General features: G+C 51.4%; 1 protein-coding gene across 1 annotated transcript in view; it reads right to left on the reverse strand.

The window, feature by feature from the left end:
- LCMT2 (leucine carboxyl methyltransferase 2) overlaps positions 1-27637 on the reverse strand; it is a 394048-nt gene that overhangs the window by 202461 nt on the left and 163950 nt on the right. Inside the window, 6 exon segments of the mRNA XM_083170637.1 lie at positions 5605-5826; positions 11045-11141; positions 11719-11826; positions 13251-13440; positions 19929-20076; positions 20634-20787. Coding sequence (XP_083026763.1) covers positions 5605-5826; positions 11045-11141; positions 11719-11826; positions 13251-13440; positions 19929-20076; positions 20634-20787 — 919 coding nt within the window.

Below are 27637 nucleotides of genomic sequence, written 5' to 3' on the forward strand. Positions count from 1 at the left end.
GACACCCCTGTCTCGTACCCCTAGCCAGCGGGAAGGGCGGGGAGGAATAACCGTTAATAGATATCCTGGCCTCTGGATGCTGATATAACAGCCTGATCCAATCGATGAACCCCTCCCCCACTCCAAAGAATTTTAAAGCCACCCACAGGTATTCCCACTCGATTACATCAAAGGCCTTACTGGCATCAAATGAGGCCAGCGCTGCAGATCCCCCCTTGCAATTATCAATCTGAATATATGAATGTACCCTTCTCAGGTTGATCGCCGTCGATTTTCCTGGTCGAAAACCCGTCTGGTCTGGGTGCACGATATCATCTAACACCTTTCCCAGTCGGTTAGCCAGGATCCTAGCAAGGATCTTGGCATCTGTGGATATTAAAGAAATCGGACGATAAGACTCGACCTGAGAAGGGTCCTTCCCCCCTTTGGGAATCACCACAATGGATGCGCCTGCCATGGATAGGGGAAAGTTTCTCTCTTCCACCATATCACCAAACAGTGCTAGCAGGGAGGGGGCGAGAATATTTACATATTTACGATAAAATTCGGCTGGGAGCCCATCCAACCCTGGGGCCTTGTTACTAGGGAGGGTCTCAATAGCGGCCACTACCTCCTCTAAACCGATGGGAGCATCCAGGAATTCCCTAGCCTCTCCCGATAATTGCGGAAGGGCCATGCGCGATAAGTATTCTTTTATGTCGTTGCTGCTAGTACTAGATTGGGATTGGTATACCTTCTTAAAATAAGACACAAATGTAGACACTATCTCTGGAGTATCAGAAACCAATGTTCCTGCCTCCGTCCTAATCTTAGTGATATGATTAGATGAATGTTCTTGCTTAGTCAACAAGGCCAGCCATTTCCCCGCCCGATCTGTACCTGCATATCTTCTATGCTCTCCTACTTTCACTCTACGGCTAGCGGTATCCTCTAAATAATCTCGCCACTCATTCTGGGCCTTACACCAAGCTTCCCTATCAGCATCCGTCCCAGGTTCTAAGTATTTAGCTTCCAACTCTACCGATTTATGCTCTAATTCTTGTACCCTATCCCGATATTCCCGTTTAATGAAGGCTATATGCTTAATCAAAATACCTCTGGCGAAAGCCTTGAAGGCATCCCACAGGATAGTCCCCTTAACCGACCCTCTGTTCTGTTGGAAAAACTCCTCGAATATGCTGCCCAAGTCCTCCTGCTCCCTTAATTGTAATAGCCAGTTGGGCTGCAGTTTCCAATACCTAAATCCCACTTCCATGTTTAACTCTATCTGTAAAATAACGGGGGAGTGGTCCGAAATGCCCCGAGGTTTATATTCCACCCGTTGGACCCTGCTCAAGAGATTTTCCGACACCAGCACTAAATCTATTCTGGAGAAAACTTTGTGGGATTCAGAAAAGCAGGAATATTGTTTCCTATCGGGATTTTTAACTCGCCACGGGTCCCACCACCCAATATCCTTTATAAAGTCCCTAAACTTACTGCCTTCCATGGCACAGCCGGCATTAGGTTTCATTCTATCCAGCCGGGAGTCAAGAACTTTGTTAAAATCCCCCAAACAGACTATATAGGCCCCCGGGAAATTCGCCGCGAATTCTACTGCTTCCTTAATAACAAAGTAGGAGAAAGTAGGGGGAAAATATAATGTCAAAATGCATATTCTGTAATGTTCAAGAACCCCTTCCAAGAATATATATCGACCCCCAGGGTCAATTTTACATGTACCCGGAGTGAACGGCAAGGATTTCCTAACCAATACAGAAACCCCCCGGGACATGTTTGTAAACGGTGCATGATAGAGGGGGCCTAACCATGGCCTTTTTAGTGAGGCGAGTTTGTCCCCTACCAGGTGCGTTTCCTGGAGGCAGACAAAATCAGCCTCATAGCTTTTGCATTGTTTTAGGACCATTGCCCTTTTTATTTTATCATTCAGGCCCCTTACATTCCAACACAGCAAACGAATACCCATAGTTCTATTAGGCTCAGATCTTTTGTTATTGATAACCAACCCCAAAGATGACCAAATAACTGCGGACCAATAAGCAGCGAAAGACCGGTACTAGACATGTTACAATACACACGAATCAAAATACACAAACAGCAGAAAACACCTACGACCCATGCACATACTTGAAAAGAAAACAAGACACCCCCCCCTCCTCCCCCCTCCCTGTATGCCATACCCTTGGCCTACCTTCCCCCAACCCCCAAACCCACCCCCATTTTCTAGGACTTTCGTACTAAAGCCACCTTGTAGGCTGACCCCCCTCCCCCCCACCCAGAATCCCCCCCGCAACTGGAAAGGAAAAAATAATCAAAAAAAACAGAATAAGAACAGATAATTTGTATAGAAGTGAGCTATAAGATGATATCGGCCCCCTCTAGACCTTTATACCCTAAACATATTCTAATTTTATCATTATTAAATTATCATCCCAACACATCTATATCTGTCGTTTTCCAGGGGCTGATTGATTCAACCAATTTGCTGCTTCTGCCGGGGTGGAAAAAAAAACAGTAGTCCCATCTGACACCACCCTGAGTCTGCAGGGGTATAGCATGGAATATTGTATACCCAGGTCACGGAGTCTGGATTTGATATCTTTGAATCTCATCCTGTCCCGCTGTACTTCAATCGGAAGGTCGGGAAAGGTAGATATTTTCTTGCCGTTGTGCATAAGATCTGGTTTAGCCCTTGCCAAGCGTAAAAGCGTGTCTCGGTCCTTGAAATGCAAGAGTTTGGCAATAAGGGTACGTGGGGGGGCACCCGGCACTGGGGGGCGGCCCGGGATCCGGTGCGCCCGTTCTATAGCAAATTGAGCAGTGAAGGCCTCTTTTCCAAAGGAGTTCACAATCCAATCCTCCAGAAACTTTTCTGGCTCTCTCCCTTCAACCCGCTCATCGAAACCCAAAAAGCGGACATTGCTACGTCTCAGTCTCCCCTCCATATCTGTGAGTTTTGACCGTAGCTCCCCTACTTGGGAGGAGATAGTCTTAACCTGGTTGGTTAGGGGGGAGACTTGATCCTCTATTTGGGAAATACGTGCCTCTACTTCAGTGACCCGTTCTCTAATTTTTTCCGCATCTTGTCTCAGGAGCGAGATATCTGACTGCACCTTCCCCAATTGGATCGAGAGACTGGACTCACAGTTGGCTATGGCGTCCAATACTTGTTGTAATGTGACGTCTGGAGGTGGGGGGGGGTTTCCCCCTTTATCTGGGGAGGTCGATGGTGTGGAGGACTGGGAGGAGGGCCCCGTGTTAGTTTGTTTGCGGGCGAATTTCTCCAACCTCGCCGCCGCCGTGTTCTGGCCAGTTTTCCCCATGATTGTAGGACCCCCTGCCACCCGAAGTCTACTCTTACTTATGAGGGTACGTATACGGCCAGTCAATGGTCAGCCAGAGGCAGGTCACTTGTCCTAAAGACTATAGTTCAGCGGGCGAGGTGACCTGTTACCATTCGGAGGTCTATCAAAAAAGCCACCCACTTGCCTCCTTTATACCTCTTAGAACCCCCTGGTAAATCTGTGCTATATAGGGCCGGCTGCCTTGTTCCCAAGTCCAGATAGCCTAGATCAGAGCAATATCCAACAACTTGCACAGTACAGTTTAAATCTCAGTCCAGCCTGCTCCTTCCGTTTTTTTTTTTTATTTAGAACCCAGTAAGGCTAAGTGCCGAAGGGTGCCCCTCTCAGCAGGTCTGTTCCCCCAGTTCCAAGTTCCACAGCCCCCTTGGTGCTGTTACACGTGTAGCCTCTCGTGTATATATCAACTGAGGTGAAGGTAGACTCACGGTACCGCAGTGTAAGCCCTCCTCTCCACTCTCCTGCAGGGGTCCGCTGATAGCTGCCGCCGTGTCCCGTATCTGCAGCCTGCAGCACGCCAAGATGCCGGCGCAGGCGGATGACGTCTGGTACACGACGTTGCTGTCTCGCTCTCGCGGCTTCTCCTCCGCCGCGGCTCACGATGTCGCCAGGGGGGCTCTCACACTGCTGGAGCTTCAGCCCGCAGCCTTACCACCACGAGATCCAAGGTATGGGTGGCGTGACTGGGATATTGCAGCCGGTCTCTATTGGAGCCCAGGGGGGTAGCTCACATGTTCCTTCCCGCGGTCACGGGGGGGGAGCGGGAGAGGACGCCTACACACGCTCACTTAGCCGTGGCCCGCCCCTTCCTCCATCCGCCTCCAGCACTTGCTGTTACTCATCTTCCCATACAATATTAAGCCTGCCAGCACTTGCTGTTACTCATCTCTCTGTTCTATACTAAGCCTGCCAGTGTTTTCTGTTACTCAGCTCTCTGTCCTATATTAAGCCTGCCAGCACTTGCTGTTACTCATCTTCCCATACTATATTAAGCCTGCCAGTACTTGCTGTTACTCAGCTCTCTGTCCTATACTAAGCCTGCCAGTACTTGCTGTTACTCAGCTCTCTGTCATATACTCAGCCTGCCAGCACTTGCTGTTACTCAGCTCTCTGTCCTATAATAAGCCTGCCAGCACTTGCTGTTACTCATCTTCCCATACTATATTAAGCCTGCCAGTACTTGCTGTTACTCAGCTCTCTGTCCTATACTAAGCCTGCCAGTACTTGCTGTTACTCAGCTCTCTGTCATATACTCAGCCTGCCAGCACTTGCTGTTACTCAGCTCTCTGTCCTATAATAAGCCTGCCAGCACTTGCTGTTACTCATCTCCCCATACTATATTAAGCCTGCCAGTACTTGCTGTTACTCAGCTCTCTGTCCTATACTAAGCCTGCCAGTACTTGCTGTTACTCAGCTCTCTGTCATATACTCAGCCTGCCAGCACTTGCTGTTACTCAGCTCTCTGTCCTATAATAAGCCTGCCAGCACTTGCTGTTACTCATCTCCCCATACTATATTAAGCCTGCCAGCATTTGCTGTTACTCAGCTTTTTGTTGTATACTAAGCCTGCCAGCACTTACTGTTACTCATCTCTCCATACTATACTAAGCCTGCCAGCACTCGCTCTTACTCAGCTCTCTGTCCTATACTAAGCCTGCCAGCACTTGCTCTCTGTCCTATACTAAGCCTGCCAGCATTTGCTGTTACTCAGCTTTTTGTTGTATACTAAGCCTGCCAGCACTTACTGTTACTCAGCTCTTTTCTATACATAAATTTCTCCCACGATCCCTAGAAATTCCCCAGGGAAACCCAGTAAAGCGCTGATTCACAATAGCAGGAGTCCATGTGTAATAGAGGGAGGCAACTGAGAACATCATTTAAAAAGGTCAAACACAGATGTCTGCCATAAGTTACAGATAAGGTTTCACTGTTATTGCACCACTACATATGATTATACAGCGTTACACAAAGATCGGATAGTGTAGGGCACCTCTGTACCTCGCCTGTGGCTTACACTGCTAAGAACTGATGACATTAGGGATTTCCCTATATTACTGACAGTTCCATGGATGACTTTCATACGGACACGCAGAGCTATCTCTGCCAATCACAGTTATGAGACAGACACATAAACGATTTCTAACTGAAATACCATATATAATATAAGCTAAACAATAAGCGGATATAAAGGACAAGGTTTTAGACAAATGGAGTTTAGTGACCGGATCCTCATACAAATTACCCCATTCTCCTGTGGTTATCTCTCTGTCCTGAAGTAATAGATGGATGTCTTTTAATCTCTGGTGCTTTCCATCTCGCGCACCAAATCCACCCGTGGTAATGATGGTGTGAGAAGAATCTGAGCAGGAACGATGACCAAATCTACGTAAACCTTGGACATTCAGCGACAAAGGGCTCACACGAAGATGGGCACCCGATGTCAGACGGGGGTACAAAAGGAAATCTGTGAAAAATTGTGACGGAAGTACTGTAATATTAGTGACAATTAGTTACAGTGGTGAGCGCACATACAGCTATATTATAGGACATTAGAGGTAATTCACCCACTGAGGTCAGTATGCCTAAGGAAACGCACCCGCTGAGGTCAGTACGCCTGAGGAAACGAGCCTGCTGAGGTCAGTATGCCTAAGGAAACGAACCCGCTGAGGTCAGTACGCCTGAGGAAACGCACCCGCTGAGGTCAGTACACCTGAACAAACGCACCCGCTGAGGTCAGTATGCCTGAGGAAATTCACCCGCTGAGGTCAGTACGCCTGAGGAAATTCACCCGCTGAGGCCAGTACGCCTGAGGAAACGCACCCGCTGAGGTCAGTACACCTAAGGAAACGCACCCGCTGAGGTCAGTACGCCTGAGGAAACGAACCCGCTGAGGTCAGTACGCCTAAGGAAACGCACCCGCTGAGGTCAGTACGCCTGAGGAAATGAACCCGCTGAGGTCAGTACGCCTGAGGAAATGAACCCGCTGAGGTCAGTACACCTAAGGAAACGCACCCGCTGAGGTCAGTACGCCTGAGGAAATTCACCCGCTGAGGTCAGTACGCCTGAGGAAACGCACCCGCTGAGGTCAGTACGCCTGAGGAAACGAACCCGCTGAGGTCAGTACGCCTGAGGAAATGAACCCGCTGAGGTCAGTACGCCTAAGGAAACGCACCCGCTGAGGTCAGTACGCCTGAGGAAATAAACCCGCTGAGGTCAGTACACCTAAGGAAACGAACCCGCTGAGGTCAGTACACCTAAGGAAACGAACCCGCTGAGGTCAGTACGCCTAAGGAAACGCACCCGCTGAGGTCAGTACGCCTGAAGAAACGCACCCGCTGAGGTCAGTACACCTGAGGAAATTCACCCGCTGAGGTCAGTATGCCTAAGGAAACGAACCCGCTGAGGTCAGTACGCCTAAGGAAACGAACCCGCTGAGGTCAGTGTGCCTAAGGAAACGCACCCGCTGAGGTCAGTACGCCTGAGGAAACGCACCCGCTGAGGTCAGTACGCCTGAGGAAACGAACCCGCTGAGGTCAGTACGCCTGAGGAAATTCACCCGCTGAGGTCAGTATGCCTAAGGAAATTCACCCGCTGAGGTCAGTACGCCTAAGGAAATTCACCCGCTGAGGTCAGTACGCCTGAGGAAACGCACCCGCTGAGGTCAGTACACCTAAGGAAACGCACCCGCTGAGGTCAGTACGCCTGAGGAAACGCACCCGCTGAGGTCAGTACGCCTGAGGAAACGCACCCGCTGAGGTCAGTACACCTAAGGAAACGCACCCGCTGAGGTCAGTACGCCTGAGGAAATGAACCCGCTGAGGTCAGTACGCCTAAGGAAACGCACCCGCTGAGGTCAGTACGCCTAAAGAAACGCACCCGCTGAGGTCAGTACACCTGAGGAAATTCACCCGCTGAGGTCAGTACGCCTAAGGAAACGCACCCGCTGAGGTCAGTACGCCTAAGGAAACGCACCCGCTCAGGTCAGTACACCTGAGGAAATTCACCCGCTCAGGTCAGTATGCCTAAGGAAACGCACCCGCTGAGGTCAGTACACCTGAGGAAATGAACCCGCTGAGGTCAGTACGCCTAAGGAAACGCACCCGCTGAGGTCAGTACGCCTGAGGAAATGAACCCGCTGAGGTCAGTACGCCTAAGGAAACGCACCCGCTGAGGTCAGTACGCCTGAGGAAACGAACCCGCTGAGGTCAGTACACCTAAGAAAACGAACCCGCTGAGGTCAGTACACCTGAAGAAACGCACCAGCTGAGGTCAGTACGCCTGAGGAAACGCACCCGCTCAGGTCAGTACACCTGAGGAAATTCACCCGCTGAGGTCAGTACGCCTAAGGAAACGCACCCGCTGAGGTCAGTACGCCTAAGGAAACGCACCCGCTGAGGTCAGTACGCCTGAGGAAATGAACCCGCTGAGGTCAGTACGCCTAAAGAAACGCACCCGCTGAGGTCAGTACGCCTGAAGAAACGCACCCGCTGAGGTCAGTACACCTGAGGAAACGCACCAGATGAGGTCAGTACGCCTAAGGAAACGCACCCGCTGAGGTCAGTACGCCTAAGGAAACGCACCCGCTGAGGTCAGTACGCCAAAGGAAACGCACCCGCTCAGGTCAGTACACCTGAGGAAATTCACCCGCTGAGGTCAGTACGCCTAAGGAAACGCACCCGCTGAGGTCAGTACGCCTAAGGAAACGCACCCGCTCAGGTCAGTACACCTGAGGAAATTCACCCGCTGAGGTCAGTACGCCTAAGGAAACGCACCCGCTGAGGTCAGTACGCCTGAGGAAACGCACCCGCTGAGGTCAGTACGCCTGAGGAAACGCACCCGCTGAGGTCAGTACACCTAAGGAAACGCACCCGCTGAGGTCAGTACGCCTGAGGAAATGAACCCGCTGAGGTCAGTACGCCTAAGGAAACGCACCCGCTGAGGTCAGTACGCCTGAAGAAACGCACCCGCTGAGGTCAGTACACCTGAGGAAATTCACCCACTGAGGTCAGTATGCCTAAGGAAACGAACCCGCTGAGGTCAGTGTGCCTAAGGAAACGCACCCGCTGAGGTCAGTACGCCTGAGGAAACGCACCCGCTGAGGTCAGTACGCCTGAGGTAACGAACCCGCTGAGGTCAGTACGCCTGAGGAAATTCACCCGCTGAGGTCAGTATGCCTAAGGAAATTCACCCGCTGAGGTCAGTACGCCTAAGGAAATTCACCCGCTGAGGTCAGTACGCCTGAGGAAACGCACCCGCTGAGGTCAGTACGCCTGAGGAAACGCACCCGCTGAGGTCAGTACGCCTGAGGAAACGCACCCGCTGAGGTCAGTACACCTAAGGAAACGCACCCGCTGAGGTCAGTACGCCTGAGGAAATGAACCCGCTGAGGTCAGTACGCCTAAGGAAACGCACCCGCTGAGGTCAGTACGCCTGAAGAAACGCACCCGCTGAGGTCAGTACACCTGAGGAAATTCACCCGCTGAGGTCAGTACGCCTAAGGAAACGAACCCGCTGAGGTCAGTGTGCCTAAGGAAACGCACCCGCTGAGGTCAGTACGCCTGAGGAAACGCACCCGCTGAGGTCAGTACGCCTGAGGAAACGAACCCGCTGAGGTCAGTACGCCTGAGGAAATTCACCCGCTGAGGTCAGTACGCCTAAGGAAATTCACCCGCTGAGGTCAGTACGCCTAAGGAAATTCACCCGCTGAGGTCAGTACGCCTGAGGAAACGCACCCGCTGAGGTCAGTACACCTAAGGAAACGCACCCGCTGAGGTCAGTACGCCTGAGGAAACGCACCCGCTGAGGTCAGTACGCCTGAGGAAACGCACCCGCTGAGGTCAGTACACCTAAGGAAACGCACCCGCTGAGGTCAGTACGCCTGAGGAAATGAACCCGCTGAGGTCAGTACGCCTAAGGAAACGCACCCGCTGAGGTCAGTACGCCTGAAGAAACGCACCCGCTGAGGTCAGTACACCTGAGGAAATTCACCCGCTGAGGTCAGTACGCCTAAGGAAACGCACCCGCTGAGGTCAGTACGCCTAAGGAAACGCACCCGCTCAGGTCAGTACACCTGAGGAAATTCACCCGCTCAGGTCAGTATGCCTAAGGAAACGCACCCGCTGAGGTCAGTACACCTGAGGAAATGAACCCGCTGAGGTCAGTACGCCTAAGGAAACGCACCCGCTGAGGTCAGTACGCCTAAGGAAACGCACCCGCTGAGGTCAGTACGCCTGAGGAAATGAACCCGCTGAGGTCAGTACGCCTAAGGAAACGCACCCGCTGAGGTCAGTACGCCTGAGGAAACGAACCCGCTGAGGTCAGTACACCTAAGGAAACGAACCCGCTGAGGTCAGTACGCCTGAGGAAACGCACCCGCTGAGGTCAGTACACCTGAAGAAACGCACCAGCTGAGGTCAGTATGCCTGAGGAAATTCACCCGCTGAGGTCAGTATGCCTGAGGAAATTCACCCGCTGAGGTCAGTACGCCTAAGGAAACACACCCGCTGAGGTCAGTACGCCTGAGGAAACGCACCCGCTGAGGTCAGTACGCCTGAGGAAACGCACCCGCTCAGGTCAGTACACCTGAGGAAATTCACCCGCTGAGGTCAGTACGCCTAAGGAAACGCACCCGCTGAGGTCAGTACGCCTAAGGAAACGCACCCGCTGAGGTCAGTACGCCTGAGGAAATGAACCCGCTGAGGTCAGTACGCCTAAGGAAACGCACCCGCTGAGGTCAGTACGCCTGAAGAAACGCACCCGCTGAGGTCAGTACACCTGAGGAAACGCACCAGATGAGGTCAGTACGCCTAAGGAAACGCACCCGCTGAGGTCAGTACGCCTAAGGAAACGCACCCGCTGAGGTCAGTACGCCTAAGGAAACGCACCCGCTCAGGTCAGTACACCTGAGGAAATTCACCCGCTGAGGTCAGTACGCCTAAGGAAACGCACCCGCTGAGGTCAGTACGCCTAAGGAAACGCACCCGCTCAGGTCAGTACACCTGAGGAAATTCACCTGCTGAGGTCAGTATGCCTAAGGAAACGCACCCGCTGAGATCAGTACGCCTGAGGAAACGCACCCGCTGAGGTCAGTACGCCTGAAGAAACGCACCAGCTGAGGTCAGTACGCCTGAGGAAATTCACCCGCTGAGGTCAGTATGCCTAAGGAAACGCACCCGCTGAGGTCAATACGCCTGAAGAAACGCACCAGCTAAGGTCAGTACGCCTGAGGAAATTCACCCGCTGAGGTCAGTACACCTGAGGAAACGCACCAGCTGAGGTCAGTATGCCTGAGGAAACGCACCCGCTGAGGACAGCACGCCTGAGGAAACGCACCCGCTGAGGTCAGTACGCCTGAAGAAATGTACCCGCTGAGGTCAGTACACCTGAGGAAACGCACCAGCTGAGGTCAGTATGCCTAAGGAAACGCACCAGCTGAGGTCAGTACGCCTGAGGAAATTCACCCGCTGAGGTCAGTATGCCTAAGGAAACGCACCAGCTGAGGTCAGTACACCTGAGGAAATTCACCCGCTGAGGTCAGTATGCCTAAGGAAACGCACCAGCTGAGGTCAGTACGTCTGAGGAAATTCATCAGACTGAATAAATGCATGTCCTACATTATGTATGCCAAAGGTGCTAATGCATCTGACTCTAGATGAGCCACTAACTGTGTAGATACCTCGTACCTGTGAGTCCAGTGATTGGGCGCAGTGCTAAAGCATCAGTCAGGATCCCAATGGAAGCCACAAGGATGAAATAATGAGAACACTTGAGATGAAACTCCTGCAAATGGAAGATGAGAGTTAGGAGAAAGAACAGGAAGATTATACTAGAGATAAGAGTCATCCATAAACGAAGGATCACAGTGAGGTTTGGAGTTGCCCCTAGCAGAAGGATCACAGTGAGGATTGGAGTTGCCCCTAGCAGAAGGATCACAGGGAGAATTAGAGTTGCCACTAGTTAATAAAAAATTAAAAACCTAGCTATTCTAGTCAAAAATCCAGAAAAAAAAGCTGTCTGCAGCAGCAGCCGATCAGCATAGCACCCACTCCTGTGGGCACCTAAAACGAACTGAAGCATGATGGGATGCAGAAGCCTGCGTCCAGTGGAAAGCTTTCAGCATAGGTGCCTTGGCTCCTGCGGAACCTCCTACATCCCAAGGTTAGCTGTGTCACCGGACTGGACGAAAGAGGAAAGGTGTTACTAGAAGACGTATAGGGCTTATTAGAAACATTCTGTCTAAAGGAATCCTGGTTTCCTATGTCTGGTTTGAAAGTTGGTTCCCACATCCAATGTTAGCTGCACAATAGTATGATAATAACACACTATGACCCTAGCAAAATGTGCAGTAACCACTTACCTCAAACTCATCAAACTGCTCCAATGCATCAATACGCAGCTTCTCCGCATCAGGAACATAACACATGAAGAATTCATTCATATCTAAAACTCTGCAGCATTTCCAGCCCTGCAGGAATATATAGACACCCATTATTACAATACACTCAGCAGGTCCATCAATAAGCTCAGCAATCACCCAGTAGCCATCACACAGTAGGGTCCATTACTAGGACAGCCCACAAACAGCAGGTCGATTCCTAGCTCACCCTTCACAAAGCGGGTCCATCAGGGGCACAGCCACACACAGCAGGTCAGTCACTGACTGAACCCTCACACAGCAGGTCAATCATGATCTCAATCCCCACACAGTAGGTTTATCATGAGCTCAATCCTTACACAGCAGGTCCATCAGGGGCTCGGCCCTCATACAGCAGGTCAACCAGGGCCTCAGCCCTCACACAGCAGGTCCATCAGGGCCTCAGCCCTCACACAGCAGGTCCATCAGGGGCTCAGCCCTCACACAGCAGGTCAACCAGGGCCTCAGCCCTCACACAGCAGGTCCATCAGGGGCTCAGCCCTCACACAGCAAGTCCATCAGGGGCTCAGCCCTCACACAGCAGGTCCATCAGGGGCTCAGCCCTCACACAGCAGGTCCATCAGGGGCTCAGCCCTCACACAGCAGGTCGATTCCTAGCTCACCCTTCACAAAGCGGGTCCATCAGGGGCACAGCCACACACAGCAGGTCAGTCACTGACTGAACCCTCACACAGCAGGTCAATCATGATCTCAATCCCCACACAGTAGGTTTATCATGAGCTCAATCCTTACACAGCAGGTCCATCAGGGGCTCGGCCCTCATACAGCAGGTCAACCAGGGCCTCAGCCCTCACACAGCAGGTCCATCAGGGCCTCAGCCCTCACACAGCAGGTCCATCAGGGGCTCAGCCCTCACACAGCAGGTCAACCAGGGCCTCAGCCCTCACACAGCAGGTCCATCAGGGGCTCAGCCCTCACACAGCAAGTCCATCAGGGGCTCAGCCCTCACACAGCAGGTCCATCAGGGGCTCAGCCCTCACACAGCAGGTCCATCAGGGGCTCAGCCCTCACACAGCAGGTCGATTCCTAGCTCACCCTTCACAAAGCGGGTCCATCAGGGGCACAGCCACACACAGCAGGTCAGTCACTGACTGAACCCTCACACAGCAGGTCAATCATGATCTCAATCCCCACACAGTAGGTTTATCATGAGCTCAATCCTTACACAGCAGGTCCATCAGGGGCTCGGCCCTCATACAGCAGGTCAACCAGGGCCTCAGCCCTCACACAGCAGGTCCATCAGGGCCTCAGCCCTCACACAGCAGGTCCATCAGGGGCTCAGCCCTCACACAGCAGGTCAACCAGGGCCTCAGCCCTCACACAGCAGGTCCATCAGGGGCTCAGCCCTCACACAGCAGGTCCATCAGGGGCTCAGCCCTCACACAGCAGGTCCATCAGGAGTATATCAGCAGGATGCCTGTTGCATGAAGAATTACTAAATGACAAGAGCTGACCTTTTGAAGAAACCTTTGCTTCTGGTCCTCTAACTGGGGATACGCAATGACTGAGCACAGAGCAGAGTTTAAGGACACAAAATGGTTTGTCATAACTTGACCAAAGGGATCATCTGGAGAGAATTGCTCATACAGAACAAAGCGGGAATTGTTAAAATGCCTTGCAGCCCAGCCAATCACATCTGTTGATCTACAGAAAGAAAAAGAAATGGAGCACACTCAGAACACACTATGGGTTGTATCATCACAACAATATAGTCTATAAAAGATGAAAGAAAAGAAAAAAATACTGTACATAGTGTATTAAATCAAACAAATCAACTCATCGTGTTAATGTCTTTCTGCCATCTCATCTTGGATGTCTTCTCGCCGCCACAAACTCAATATTTCCAAAACTGAATTACTTACATTCCCACCAGCCAAGAGCAGTTACCATCCTGATATCTCCATAACTGTTGACAACTCGACAATCTACCCTACCCCACAAGCTCCTCGACTAAACTGTCCTTTGTTCCCCACATTCAATCTGTCTCCAAATCATGTTACATGCATCTAAATAACATATCCAAAATACGACCGTATCTCACACAAGACACTACTGAATCTCTTATCCCTGCACTCATTATATCCCGCACTGATTATTGCAATAGTCTCCTAACTGGTCTTGCCAAGAACAGACGGGTGTGGTATAGGGTTCCGACAGTCATTAGCCCGATGTCAGGATCCCGACTGCCTAGACTCAGACAGCAAGGTAAGCGCAACAAACCCCTTGCGGGCTCGCTACGCTCGCCACCCATTCTATTTTCCTTCTATGAGGGTCGTGGACCCCCATAGAGGGAAAATAGCGGGTGGCCGTCGGGCACCTGTCTGTCAGTGTTTTGACAGTCGGAATCCTGGCGTCGGGTAAATGACTGTCGGGACCACGTCCGGCACCCGAACAGACTCGCCACTGCAATCCATTCTAAATGCTGCTGCTAGGCTGATCTTCCTAGCAAGATGCTCATCGTCTGCTGATCCGCTCTGCCAGTCCCTCCATTGGTTGCCTGTATATTACCATATTCAATATAAAACCCTTCTACTTGCTTATAAAAGCTATTTACCATACCGCACCAATTTACATCTCTTTACTTATGACAAAACATCTACCATCTCGACCACTCCGCTCTGCACAAGATCTGCGTCTCTCTTCTGCACGGATCACCAGTGCAATGGAATCTGCTGCGCTATATAAGACGCTGTAACGGAATCTGCTGCGCTATATAAGACGCTGTAACGGAATCTGCCGCGCTATATAAGACGCTGTAACGGAATCTGCCGCGCTATATAAGACACTAACGGAATCTGCTGCGCTATATAATACACTGTAATGGAATCTGCTGCGCTATATAAGACGCTGTAACAGAATCTGCCGCGCTATATAAGACACTAACGGAATCTGCTGCGCTATATAAGACACTAACGGAATCTGCTGCGCTATATAAGACACTGTAACGGAATCTGCTGCGCTATATAATACACTGTAACGGAATCTGCTGCGCTATATAAGACACTGTAACGGAATCTGCCGCGCTATATAAGACGCTGTAACGGAATCTGCCGCGCTATATAAGACACTAACGGAATCTGCTGCGCTATATAAGACACTGTAACGGAATCTGCTGCGCTATATAAGACGCTGTAACGGAATCTGCCGCGCTATATAAGACGCTGTAACGGAATCTGCCGCGCTATATAAGACGCTGTAACGGAATCTGCCGCGCTATATAAGACACTAACGGAATCTGCTGCGCTATATAAGACACTGTAATGGGATCTGCTGCGCTATATAAGACACTGTAACGGAATCTGCTGCGCTATATAAGACACTGTAACGGAATCTGCTGCGCTATATAAGACACTGTAATGGAATCTGCTGCGCTATATAAGACACTGTAACGGAATCTGCTGCGCTATATAAGACACTGTAACGGAATCTGCTGCGCTATATAAGACGCTGTAACGGAATCTGCTGCGCTATATAAGACACTGTAACAGAATCTGCTGCGCTATATAAGACACTGTAACGGAATCTGCTGCGCTATATAATACACTGTAACGGAATCTGCTGCACTATATAAGACACTGTAACGGAATCTGCTGCGCTATATAAGACACTGTAACGGAATCTGCTGCGCTATATAAGACGCTGTAACGGAATCTGCCGCGCTATATAAGACGCTGTAACGGAATCTGCCGCGCTATATAAGACGCTGTAACGGAATCTGCCGCGCTATATAAGACACTAACGGAATCTGCTGCGCTATATAAGACACTGTAATGGGATCTGCTGCGCTATATAAGACACTGTAACGGAATCTGCTGCGCTATATAAGACACTGTAACGGAATCTGCTGCGCTATATAAGACACTGTAATGGAATCTGCTGCGCTATATAAGACACTGTAACGGAATCTGCTGCGCTATATAAGACACTGTAACGGAATCTGCTGCGCTATATAAGACGCTGTAACGGAATCTGCTGCGCTATATAAGACACTGTAACAGAATCTGCTGCGCTATATAAGACACTGTAACGGAATCTGCTGCGCTATATAATACACTGTAACGGAATCTGCTGCACTATATAAGACACTGTAACGGAATCTGCTGCGCTATATAAGACACTGTAACGGAATCTGCTGCGCTATATAAGACGCTGTAACGGAATCTGCCGCGCTATATAAGACACTAACGGAATCTGCTGCGCTATATAAGACACTGTAACGGAATCTGCTGCGCTATATAAGACGCTGTAACGGAATCTGCCGCGCTATATAAGACACTGTAACGGAATCTGCTGCGCTATATAAGACACTGTAACGGAATCTGCTGCGCTATATAAGACGCTGTAACGGAATCTGCCGCGCTATATAAGACGCTGTAACGGAATCTGCCGCGCTATATAAGACGCTGTAACGGAATCTGCCGCGCTATATAAGACACTAACGGAATCTGCTGCGCTATATAAGACACTGTAATGGGATCTGCTGCGCTATATAAGACACTGTAACGGAATCTGCTGCGCTATATAAGACACTGTAACGGAATCTGCTGCGCTATATAAGACACTGTAATGGAATCTGCTGCGCTATATAAGACACTGTAACGGAATCTGCTGCGCTATATAAGACGCTGTAACGGAATCTGCTGCGCTATATAAGACGCTGTAACGGAATCTGCTGCGCTATATAAGACACTGTAACAGAATCTGCTGCGCTATATAAGACACTGTAACGGAATCTGCTGCGCTATATAATACACTGTAACGGAATCTGCTGCACTATATAAGACACTGTAACGGAATCTGCTGCGCTATATAAGACGCTGTAACGGAATCTGCCGCGCTATATAAGACACTAACGGAATCTGCTGCGCTATATAATACACTGTAACGGAATCTGTTGCGCTATATAATACACTGTAACGGAATCTGCCGCGCTATATAAGACACTGTAACGGAATCTGCTGCGCTATATAAGACGCTGTAACGGAATCTGCTGCACTATATAAGACACTAACGGAATCTGTTGCGCTATATAAGACACTAACGGAATCTGCTGCGCTATATAAGACACTGTAACGGAATCTGCTGCGTTATATAAGACACTGTAACGAAATCTGCTGCGTTATATCATACACTGTAACGGAATCTGCTGCGCTATATAAGACACTGTAACGGAATCTGCTGCGCTATATAAGACACTGTAATGGAATCTGCTGCGCTATATAAGACACTGTAACGGAATCTGCGGCGCTATATAAGACACTTTAACGGAATCTGCTGCGCTATATAAGACACTGTAACGGAATCTGCTGCGTTATATCATACACTGTAACGGAATCTGCTGCGCTATATAAGACACTGTAACGGAATCTGCTGCGCTATATAAGACACTGTAACGGAATCTGCTGCGCTATATAAGACACTGTAACGGAATCTGCGGCGCTATATAAGACGCTGTAACGGAATCTGCTGCGCTATAGAAGACGATGTAGCGGAATCTGCTGCGCTATATAAGACGCTGTACCGGAATCTGCTGCGCTATATAAGACACTATGACGGAATCTGCTGTGCTATATAAGACGCTGTAACGGAATCTGCTGCGCTATATAAGACACTGTAACGGAATCTGCTGCGCTATATAAGACACTGTAACGGAATCTGCTGCGCTATATAAGACGCTGTAACGGAATCTGCTGCGCTATATAAGACACTGTAACGGAATCTGCTGCGCTATATAAGACGCTGTACTGGAATCTGCTGCGCTATATAAGACGCTGTAACGGAATCTGCTGCGCTATATAAGACGCTGTAACGGAATCTGCTGCACTGTATAAGACGCTGTAATGGCAGGGTCAGGGACAGAGCGTGGCAGGGTCAGGGACACAGCGCGGCAGGGTCAGAGCGAGGCAGGGTCAGAGCGTGGCAGGGTCAGGGACAGAGTGTCAGGGGCAATGCGTGGAAGGGTCAAGGACAGAGCATCAGGGACAGAGCGCGGCAGGGACAGAGCGCGGCAGGGACAGAGCGCGGCAAGGTCAGGGACAGAGAGTGTAAGGGGCAGAGTGTGGCAGGGTCAGGGACAGAGAGTGTCAGGGGCAGAGCGCGGCAGGGTCAGGGACAGAGAGTGTCAGGAACAGAGCGCGGCAGGGACAGAGCGCGGCAGGGACAGAGCGCGGCAGGGACAGAGCGCGGCAGGGACAGAGCGCGGCAGGGACAGAGCGTGGGAGGGTCAGGGACAGAGTGTCAGGGGCAGAGCGTGGCAAGGACAGGGGCAGAGCGCGGCAGGGTCAGGGACAGAGAGTGTCAGGGGCAGAGCGCGGCAGTGTCAGGGGCAGAGCGCGGCAGGGTCAGGGGCAGAGCGTGTAAGGGGCAGAGCGCAGCAGGGTCAGGGGCAGAGCGCGGCAGGGTCAGGGACAGAGAGTGTAAGGGGCAGAGCGCGGCAGGGTCAGGGACAGAGCGCGGGAGGGTCAGGGACAGAGCGTGTCAGGGGCAGAGCGTGGCAAGGACAGGGGCAGAGCACGGCAGGGTCAGGGACAGAGAGTGTCAGGGGCAGAGCGCGGCAGTGTCAGGGGCAGAGCGCGGCAGTGTCAGGGGCAGAGCGCGGCAGTGTCAGGGGCAGAGCGCGGCAGTGTCAGGGGCAGAGCACGGCAGGGTCAGAGAGTGTAAGGGGCAGAGCGCGGCAGTGTCAGGGGCAGAGCGCGGCAGTGTCAGGGGCAGAGCGCGGCAGGGTCAGGGGCAAAGAGTGTCAGGGGCAGAGCGCGGCAGGGTCAGGGGCAGAGAGTGTCAGGGACAGAGCGCGGCAGGGACTGAGCGCGGCAGGGACAGAGCGCGGCAGGGACAGAGCGCGGCAGGGACAGAGCGCGGCAGGGTCAGGGGCAGTGCGCGGCAGGGTCAGGGGCAGTGCGCGCCAGGATCAGGGACAGAGAGTGTCAGGGACAGAGAGTGTCAGGGACAGAGAGTGTCAGGGACAGAGCGCGGCAGGGACAGAGCGCGGCAGGGACAGAGCGCGGCAGGGACAGAGCGCGGCAGGGACAGAGTGCGGCAGGGTCAGGGACAGAGAGTGTAAGGGGCAGAGCGCGGCAGTGTCAGGGGCAGTGCGCGGCAGGGTCAGGGGCAGAGAGCGTCAGGGACAGAGCGCGTCAGGGACAGAGCGCGTCAGGGACAGAGCGCGTCAGGGACAGAGCGCGTCAGGGACAGAGCGCGTCAGGGACAGAGCGCGTCAGGGATAGAGCGCGGCAGGGACAGAGCGCGGCAGGGACAGAGCGCGGCAGGGACAGAGCGCGGCAGGGACAGAGTGCGGCAGGAACAGAGCGCGGCAGGGACAGAGCGCGGCAGGGTCAGGGGCAGTGTGCGGCAGGGTCAGGGGCAGTGCGCGGCAGGATCAGGGACAGAGAGTGTCAGGGACAGAGAGTGTAAGGGGCAGAGCACGACAGGGTCAGAGAGTGTAAGGGGCAGAGCGCGGCAGTGTCAGGGGCAGAGCGCGGCAGTGTCAGGGGCAGAGTGCGGCAGGGTCAGGGGCAGAGAGTGTCAGGGACAGAGCGCGGCAGGGACAGAGCGCGGCAGGGACAGAGCGCGGCAGGGACAGGGGCAGTGCGCGGCAGGGTCAGGGGCAGTGCGCGCCAGGATCAGGGACAGAGAGTGTCAGGGACAGAGTGTGTCAGGGACAGAGTGTGTCAGGGACAGAGTGCGGCAGGGACAGAGTGCGGCAGGGACAGAGCGCGGCAGGGACAGAGCGCGGCAGGGACAGAGCGTGGCAGGGTCAGGGACAGAGAGTGTAAGAGTGTAAGGGGCAGAGCGCGGCAGTGCGCGGCAGGGTCAGGGACAGAGCGCGTCAGGGACAGAGCGCGTCAGGGACAGAGCGCGGCAGGGACAGAGCGCGGCAGGGTCAGGGGCAGTGCGCGGCAGGGACAGAGCTCGGCAGGGACAGGGACAGAGAGGGTCACGGGCAGAGCACAGCAGGGTTAATTTTGGGCTGAGAGCATAGCAAAGATAATGTGTGACAGGATATAAAGTCAAGAGCAGTCCTGTTGTACAGTATGTAATGAGGTGCGGTGCCCTTCCCAGTACCTGGGCACAGTATAATAAGCACATCAGACATATCCCTATCTACAATAGTGTAATGTCCCCGGTCTCCATACCGTGCAGGATCCATATAGCACAATGCCACTTCTGCCAGTAATAGAGTAGGACATTCCCATTCTATCCCAGCACCGTCCAATGCAGACTGTAGATGAGGAAGGTCACTTAGGTCGGCACCAATGAGTTTATAATTTCCGGAGGAAAGTTCTGTAGGACCCAGAAAACAGACACAGATTAATGGTAATAGTATGAAATCAGAACACAAATGTCTTATGCAGAATCTCCTATAACTCACAATGCAATGGGAGAGGACACACTGGAATACCTAGGACAACCAGACTAATGTCCCCCCCTACTGTAGGGATCCGTCCATCTCTGCCCAGCGAGGACACTAGATCATTACTACAATACAGGAGGTGTCCTCCTCCACAGATGAGTAGGCTTCAGGATCATATTCAAACTTTCTTCCAGTGCTCTAAGGTTCAATTACCAGCGGGACACATGCACACAACTACAGTCAGCCATCACCACTGCATGCACCTCAGACAGAGAAACCGGGAATAGGGACATACAGTAGAGAAGAAAGTATGGGATTTCTTCTGAGCAATGTCATCGGTGTAAGACGTGGAGAACAGGGATCTGTGGACTAGGACTCCTCCATATCTGCAGCACGTGGACCGGCCATTTCTGCATGAGGATAGGTGTTACCTGCATGATGGAATATATTTACCAACCTCTCTCACTAGAGACAGCCCAGTTATTACCCAGCAGGACTTTCAGGGACTCAGTTTCTTCAATTATACGACATTTCCGCTGAATCACCGGAGCAAAATCGACTTCCCAGAAAGACATGTTTCCTGGCACCTTCCCACACAACCGGAAATACAGAGAGTCAAAGCCACATCCGAGGGACAGCACCTGGAAGAGGAAGACGCAAACACTGAGGCAAACGCTGATGCATAGACGCGCACATGCAGAGACACGCATGCACTGTAATAATGCAGACACGCATGCACTGTAATAATGCAGACACGCACGCGCTGTAATAATGCAGACACGCATGCACTGTAATAATGCAGACACGCACGCGCTGTAAGTATGCAGAGACATGCATGTGCTGTAATAATGCAGACACGCACGCACTGTAAGTATGCAGACATGCATGCGCTGTAATAATGCAGACACGCACGCACTGTAAGTATGCAGAGACACGCATGCACTGTAATAATGCAGACACGCATGCACTGTAATAATGCAGACACGCATGCGCTGTAATAATGCAGACACGCACGCGCTGTAATAATGCAGAGACACGCACGCACTGTAAGTATGCAGAGACACGCATGCGCTGTAATAATGCAGACACGCACGCGCTGTAAGTATGCAGAGACACGCACACGCTGTAATAATGCAGACACGCACGCGCTGTAATAATGCAGAGACACGCATGCGCTGTAATAATGCAGAGACACGAACGCGCTGTAATAATGCAGACACGCACGCGCTGTAATAATGTAGACACGCATGCGCTGTAATAATGCAGAGACACGCATGCGCTGTAATAATGCAGAGACACGCACGCGCTGTAATAATGCAGACACGAACGCGCTGTAATAATGTAGACATGCATGTGCTGTAATAATGCAGACATGCATGCACTGTAATAATGCAGACACGCATGCACTGTAATAATGCAGACACGCACGCACTGTAAGTATGCAGACACGCATGTGCTGTAATAATGTAGACACGAACGCGCTGTAATAATGCAGACACGCATGCGCTGTAATAATGCAGACACGCACGCGCTGTAATAATGCAGACACGCACGCACTGTAATAATGCAGAGACGCACGCGCTGTAATAATGCAGACACGCATGCGCTGTAATAATGCAGACACGCACGCGCTGTAAGTATGCAGAGACGCACGCGCTGTAATAATGCAGAGACGCACGCGCTGTAATAATGCAGAGACGCACGCGCTGTAATAATGCAGACACGCACGCGCTGTAATAATGCAGACACGAACGCGCTGTAAGTATGCAGAGACGCACGCGCTGTAAGTATGCAGAGATGCATGCGCTGTAATAATGCAGACACGCATGCGCTGTAATAATGCAGACACGAACGCGCTGTAATAATGCAGACACGCACGCGCTGTAATAATGCAGAGACGCACGCGCTGTAATAATGCAGAGACGCACGCGCTGTAATAATGCAGACACGCACGCGCTGTAATAATGCAGACACGAACGCGCTGTAAGTATGCAGAGACGCACGCGCTGTAATAATGCAGACACGAACGCACTGTAATAATGCAGAGACGCACGCACTGTAATAATGCAGACACGCACGCACTATAATAATGCAGACACGCACGCACTGTAATAATGCAGACACGCACGCACTGTAATAATGCAGACATGCACGCACTGTAATAATGCAGACATGCACGCACTGTAATAATGCAGACATGCACGCACTGTAATAATGCAGACACGCATGCACTGTAATAATGCAGAGACGCACGCGCTGTAATAATGCAGACATGCATGCACTGTAATAATGCAGACACGCACGCACTGTAAGTATGCAGAGACGCATGCGCTGTAATAATGCAGACACGAACGCACTGTAAGTATGCAGAGACGCATGCGCTGTAAGTATGCAGAGACGCATGCGCTGTAATAATGCAGACACGAACACGCTGTAAGTATGCAGACACGCACGCGCTGTAAGTATGCAGAGACGCATGCGCTGTAATAATGCAGACACGCACGCGCTGTAATAATGCAGACACGCATGTGCTGTAAGTATGCAGAGACGCATGCGCTGTAATAATGCAGACACGAACGCGCTGTAAGTATGCAGACACGCATGCACTGTAATAATGCAGACATGCACGCACTGTAAGTATGCAGACACGTACGCGCTGTAATAATGCAGACACGCATGCACTGTAATAATGCAGGCACGTACGCGCTGTAATAATGCAGACACGTATGCGCTGTAATAATGCAGACACGCACGCACTGTAATAATGTAGACACGAACGCGCTGTAAGTATGCAGAGACGCATGCGCTGTAATAATGCAGACATGCATGCACTGTAATAATGCAGACACGCACGCACTGTAATAATGCAGAGACGCACGCACTGTAATAATGCAGGCACGTACGCGCTGTAATAATGCAGACACGCACGCACTGTAATAATGCAGACACGAACGCGCTGTAAGTATGCAGAGACGCATGCGCTGTAATAATGCAGACATGCATGCACTGTAATAATGCAGACACGCACGCACTGTAATAATGCAGAGACGCACGCACTGTAATAATGCAGGCACGTACGCGCTGTAATAATGCAGACACGCACGCACTGTAATAATGCAGACACGAACGCGCTGTAAGTATGCAGAGACGCATGCGCTGTAATAATGCAGACATGCACGCACTGTAATAATGCAGACACGCATGCGCTGTAATAATGCAGACACGAACGCGCTGTAAGTATGCAGACACGCACGCGCTGTAAGTATGCAGAGACGCATGCGCTGTAATAATGCAGACACGAACGCGCTGTAAGTATGCAGACACGCATGCGCTGTAATAATGCAGACACGCACGCGCTATAATAATGTAGCTGCTTGCACTGACTTATAAAGGGTAAACCACTGAGCGCCTGATGCCCCTCACCACTCAACACCTTGAACCCCGTGACCCGTCTCCTCTCCATTCTTTCCCCCTTTTGTAACCTTCCCCTTGTACCTGTAATTTTGGCGAATTAATTGGTCACAATTTATTAACTTGATTACAAATTTACTGTTACTTAATTTGGGTGGCAAAGATAGCACTGCGGTCCACCAGCCCTTATCAACCGAATCATGTACCTGCCTGGGGGGCCGGGATCCCCTTCTCGCAACTGACAATCTGTAACTGTGGGTGATCCCATTTTGCCCCCCCCCCCCCCCCCGACGCCAGGCCTAGCGCCATACCATGGCTGGTCCGCATTACTTCTGTCTGCTGCTTTGCCCTCTTGAAGTTGCTTGATGTTGTTCCTTCTTCCTCTTGGGATGGGTGGGTGGGATCATTGCTGCGATAAACTCTGAGTGTGCTGACCCCTATCCCCCCCCTCCTTAAGTATGGCCTATACCCTGGGGAGGGGCCGTTTTTCCATTGTATTTTTCCTATCTCCCTCTTGCTCCAATCTGGCCCCTTCCCCCCTGCAGCACCTTTGTCTCTATTTTGTGGGGCCCAGGCTAAGTTTTTATCCTCATTCGCTGCTATTTGCAGCTCATTCTCTTTAAACCACTGAGCGCCTGATGCCCCTCACCACTCAACACCTTGAACCCTGTGACCCGTCTCCTCCCCCTTGTACCTGAAATAACCATTCGGAGTCGAGTAATTTTGGCAAATTAATTGGTCACAATTTATTAACTTGATTAAAAAATTACTGTTACTTAATTTGGGTGGCAAAGATAGCACTGCGGTCCACCAGCCCTTATCAACTGAATCATGTAACCGCCTGGGGGGCCGGGATCCCCTTCTCACAACTGACAACCTGTAACCGTGGGTGATCCCGTTTTGCCCCCCCCCCCCCCCCGACACCAGGCCTGGTGCCCTACCTTGGCTGGCCCGCAGTACTTCTGCCAATGCTAGGTCCTTTGACCGTAGCCCGCCACCCTACCATGACCCTGCCTCGCCCTGGAACCTAATCTATTCTGGTTTCCTGTCCCCTGATGCCTGCTGGTGTCCTAGTCTACCGTTTACTCTCTCCCCGGAAGTTTCTTGTTGCGGTGGTAACTTGGGTTGGGGGTGGTAGGGGTGTGAACGGAAGGTTTGGTTATGAGATGCGCAGATGGGTGTTAGTTGTGTAACATTTCCTTTGTTGACCATATATACTTTTTGTAACTTGTCGATTGCCATCTGCCAACGCCTTTGATAGTTTTCTCTGAGCACCCTGCTTCGGATGCCGCAGTGGCAGCTTCAATTCTAAAAGAGTGCATGCCATATTCCTTTTCTTTCCTGACGCTTGTTCTAGGAATGATGTGCCCTCCCCTGTTCTGTGTGCCAAGAAATCTTTTACCTGCTTGACTGGGCATGTTGTTGGGTTGCTTCCTTCCTTCAGCGTCACCCATTTTCCTTTCCCTTGCTGGTCCGTCTTGGACCTGTGAATTTTGCAGACCACCATTGTTTCGCTAATCGATACGTTGCTTGCCAACATGCCCGATGTCTTGCACCTCTTTGACGCGGCCACCAGCTCGCTCACTCTAAAAGCCCCGTAGAAAGCCATTGCAAAAGCCGCCGTCAGCAGCGCTGTTTCGTGTTCTCCTTGCAAACTTTGCTCGCTGCTGACATGAGCTGCTCTAACATGGGCTCCGTAATGGGCCGTCTGGAGTCCGGTTCGGCTGGGCTTCACCTGCCCCATCCTTTCATCATCCTGCTGATCGTAAAGTTCTTAGTTATGTCGGCTCTCCCTGACATCTTGGAGAAGAAAGCGATGCCGGCTAGCGCCACCCTTGCCTGCGCTCTAGATTTGCCATCTTTGTACAGGTCACACAGAAATGCCTTTAGCGCTTAGTTCTCATCCCTCTTTTTCTTACCCTCTCTTGCTGCCGTTTCTCTATGCTTCTCCCACTTTTCCCAAGCTGCCCTGTAGTTTCTCCATGTCACCGCTAATGAATCCCTCACCATCTTGTTCACCCTGTCTTCACAATCTGCCATAAGTAAGGAGGACAGGTTAGACCTTGCAGCTGAGCCTGTGGTGCCGCCTCCCTAAAGGCTTTGCATTTTCCCCTGGAGAGGGCATCGGCTATTGTGTTGTCTATCCCAGGCACATGCTTGGCGCGGAAGTTAATGTTGTGTTGCAGACACCCCAAGACCAGGTGTCTGATCAGGTTAATCGCTGGCAGGGAGGAGGCACTTTGCTTGTTGACCGCCTGCACCACCCCCAAGTTGTCACACCAGAAAGTTATCTCCTAATTGGCTAACCTGCTGCCCCACAATTCCACTGCTACTATTATTGGGAAAAGCTTCAATAGCAGCAAGTTCTTTGTCAGCCCCTCCTCTGCCCAGCTCGGGGGCCACAGCGCCGCGCACCATTCTCCCTCTAGGTAAGCTCCGATGCCCCATGACCCCGCTGTGTCAGTGTATAGTTGCAGCTTCTTGTTGGGCACCGGCGGTGCCGGCCAGATCCGTACTCCATTGAATTTTTGCAAAAAGGTTTCCCACATGAGCATGTCTTCTCTAATTTCTGCCGTTAACGTAACCAAGTGATGCACCTTCACCCCCGCTGTGGCCCTTTCCAGTCTGTGGCAGAAGATTCTGCCCATGGGGATCACCCTGCACGCAAAGTTTAGTGACCCCAGCAATGATTGGTTGTTTTAGTGTCAATTTCCTTGCTTTTGCGTGCTCGCTCATCTGCCCCAGGAGGTTGGACACATTGTCTTCTGGTAACCTACACAGCTTTTCTGAGGTGTCTATTTCAATGCCTAGGTAGGATAGCCTTGTTGTTGGTCCTTCCGTTTTTTCGGTTGCTATTGGTACCCTGAATGTGTGGAATAGCGCCTGGGTGGATTTGAGCAGCTGCTCGCATCTATCGGTATTAGCCTGGCCGACCATTAGAAAGTTGTCCAAGTAGTGTGTCATAGTCTTACTGCCTGTTCCTGCTTCCACGCACCAGTGCAGAAACGTACTGAATTTTTCGAAGAAAGCGCATGAAATGGCGCAGCCCATTGGTAAGCATAGGTCAATGAAATAACTGCCTTCAAATTTGAGGCCCCTGAATTTTTGACTCTGGGGATAAAGTGGAAGGAGCCTGAATGCCGATTCAATGTCTAATCTTCCCCATGAGGGCCCCTTCCCCACAGCTGCGCACTATTTTGAGCGCATCCTCAATGGACTGGCAAGCCACGCTGCACTGCTGTTTTTCTATAGCATCGTTTACCGACCCTCCTGCGGGGTATGACATGTGCTGTATTAACCTGAATTTTCCAGGCGCCTTTTTTGGTACTACCCCCAAGGGGGACACTACTAGTTGCTGTAAAGGGGGTTCCTGGAAGGGGCCTGCTATGCGACCCGCTTCAATTTCTTTAAACAATTTTTCTCTTACTATGTGGGGGAATTCTGTGGCTGATTTTAAATTACGTGGTATTACTGCGCCTCTGACTGTTCCTTCAATGGGTAACTTAAAACCGTCTCTGAACCCCTTTTCTAGAAACTCTGTGTCTTCTTTATTGTGGTACCATCCTAGCCATTTTTGCATGTTTTTCAGTTGTATCGGAGTCGCTGCCTTACTTATTGCGCCGTTCCCCTTCCTTTTTGGGCACGGTGAGACCTCCTGCTTTCTTGTAGCATTCCTTTGCTGGGTGTCCTTTGCCGCAGTGTGTGCATGTGTGTCGGAATTTGCAGTACTGGCCCCTGGTGCAGTATGTGCTGTTGTACGCGAAGCATTTTCCTCCCAGTTTTTCCTGTAAACTAGGCCTCCCCGCCCGACTCCCCCAATCGCTGGGCGGTTCTTTTTCCTTGGGCTGTGTAACCACCAGCCATATTTCAACATCCTTTGCCCCCAACGTTAGCACTTTCCGCCCGCTGTGTTTCCTACAGAAGGCTTCGTCGTACTCCCTCCAGGTGTTTGCCTTACTTTTCTCCACCATGTCATGTATCATATTCATGTATTTTAAAACATTCATGTTTTCCCCAGGTCTGGTCTTAAGGTAACATGCTGCAAATTTGTACATCCCATCTGTTGTATGTTCTATATGC

This window comes from Crinia signifera, chromosome 2 (genome assembly GCF_055691185.1).
Source record: "Crinia signifera chromosome 2, ASM5569118v1, whole genome shotgun sequence".
Taxonomy (NCBI): domain Eukaryota; kingdom Metazoa; phylum Chordata; class Amphibia; order Anura; family Myobatrachidae; genus Crinia; species Crinia signifera.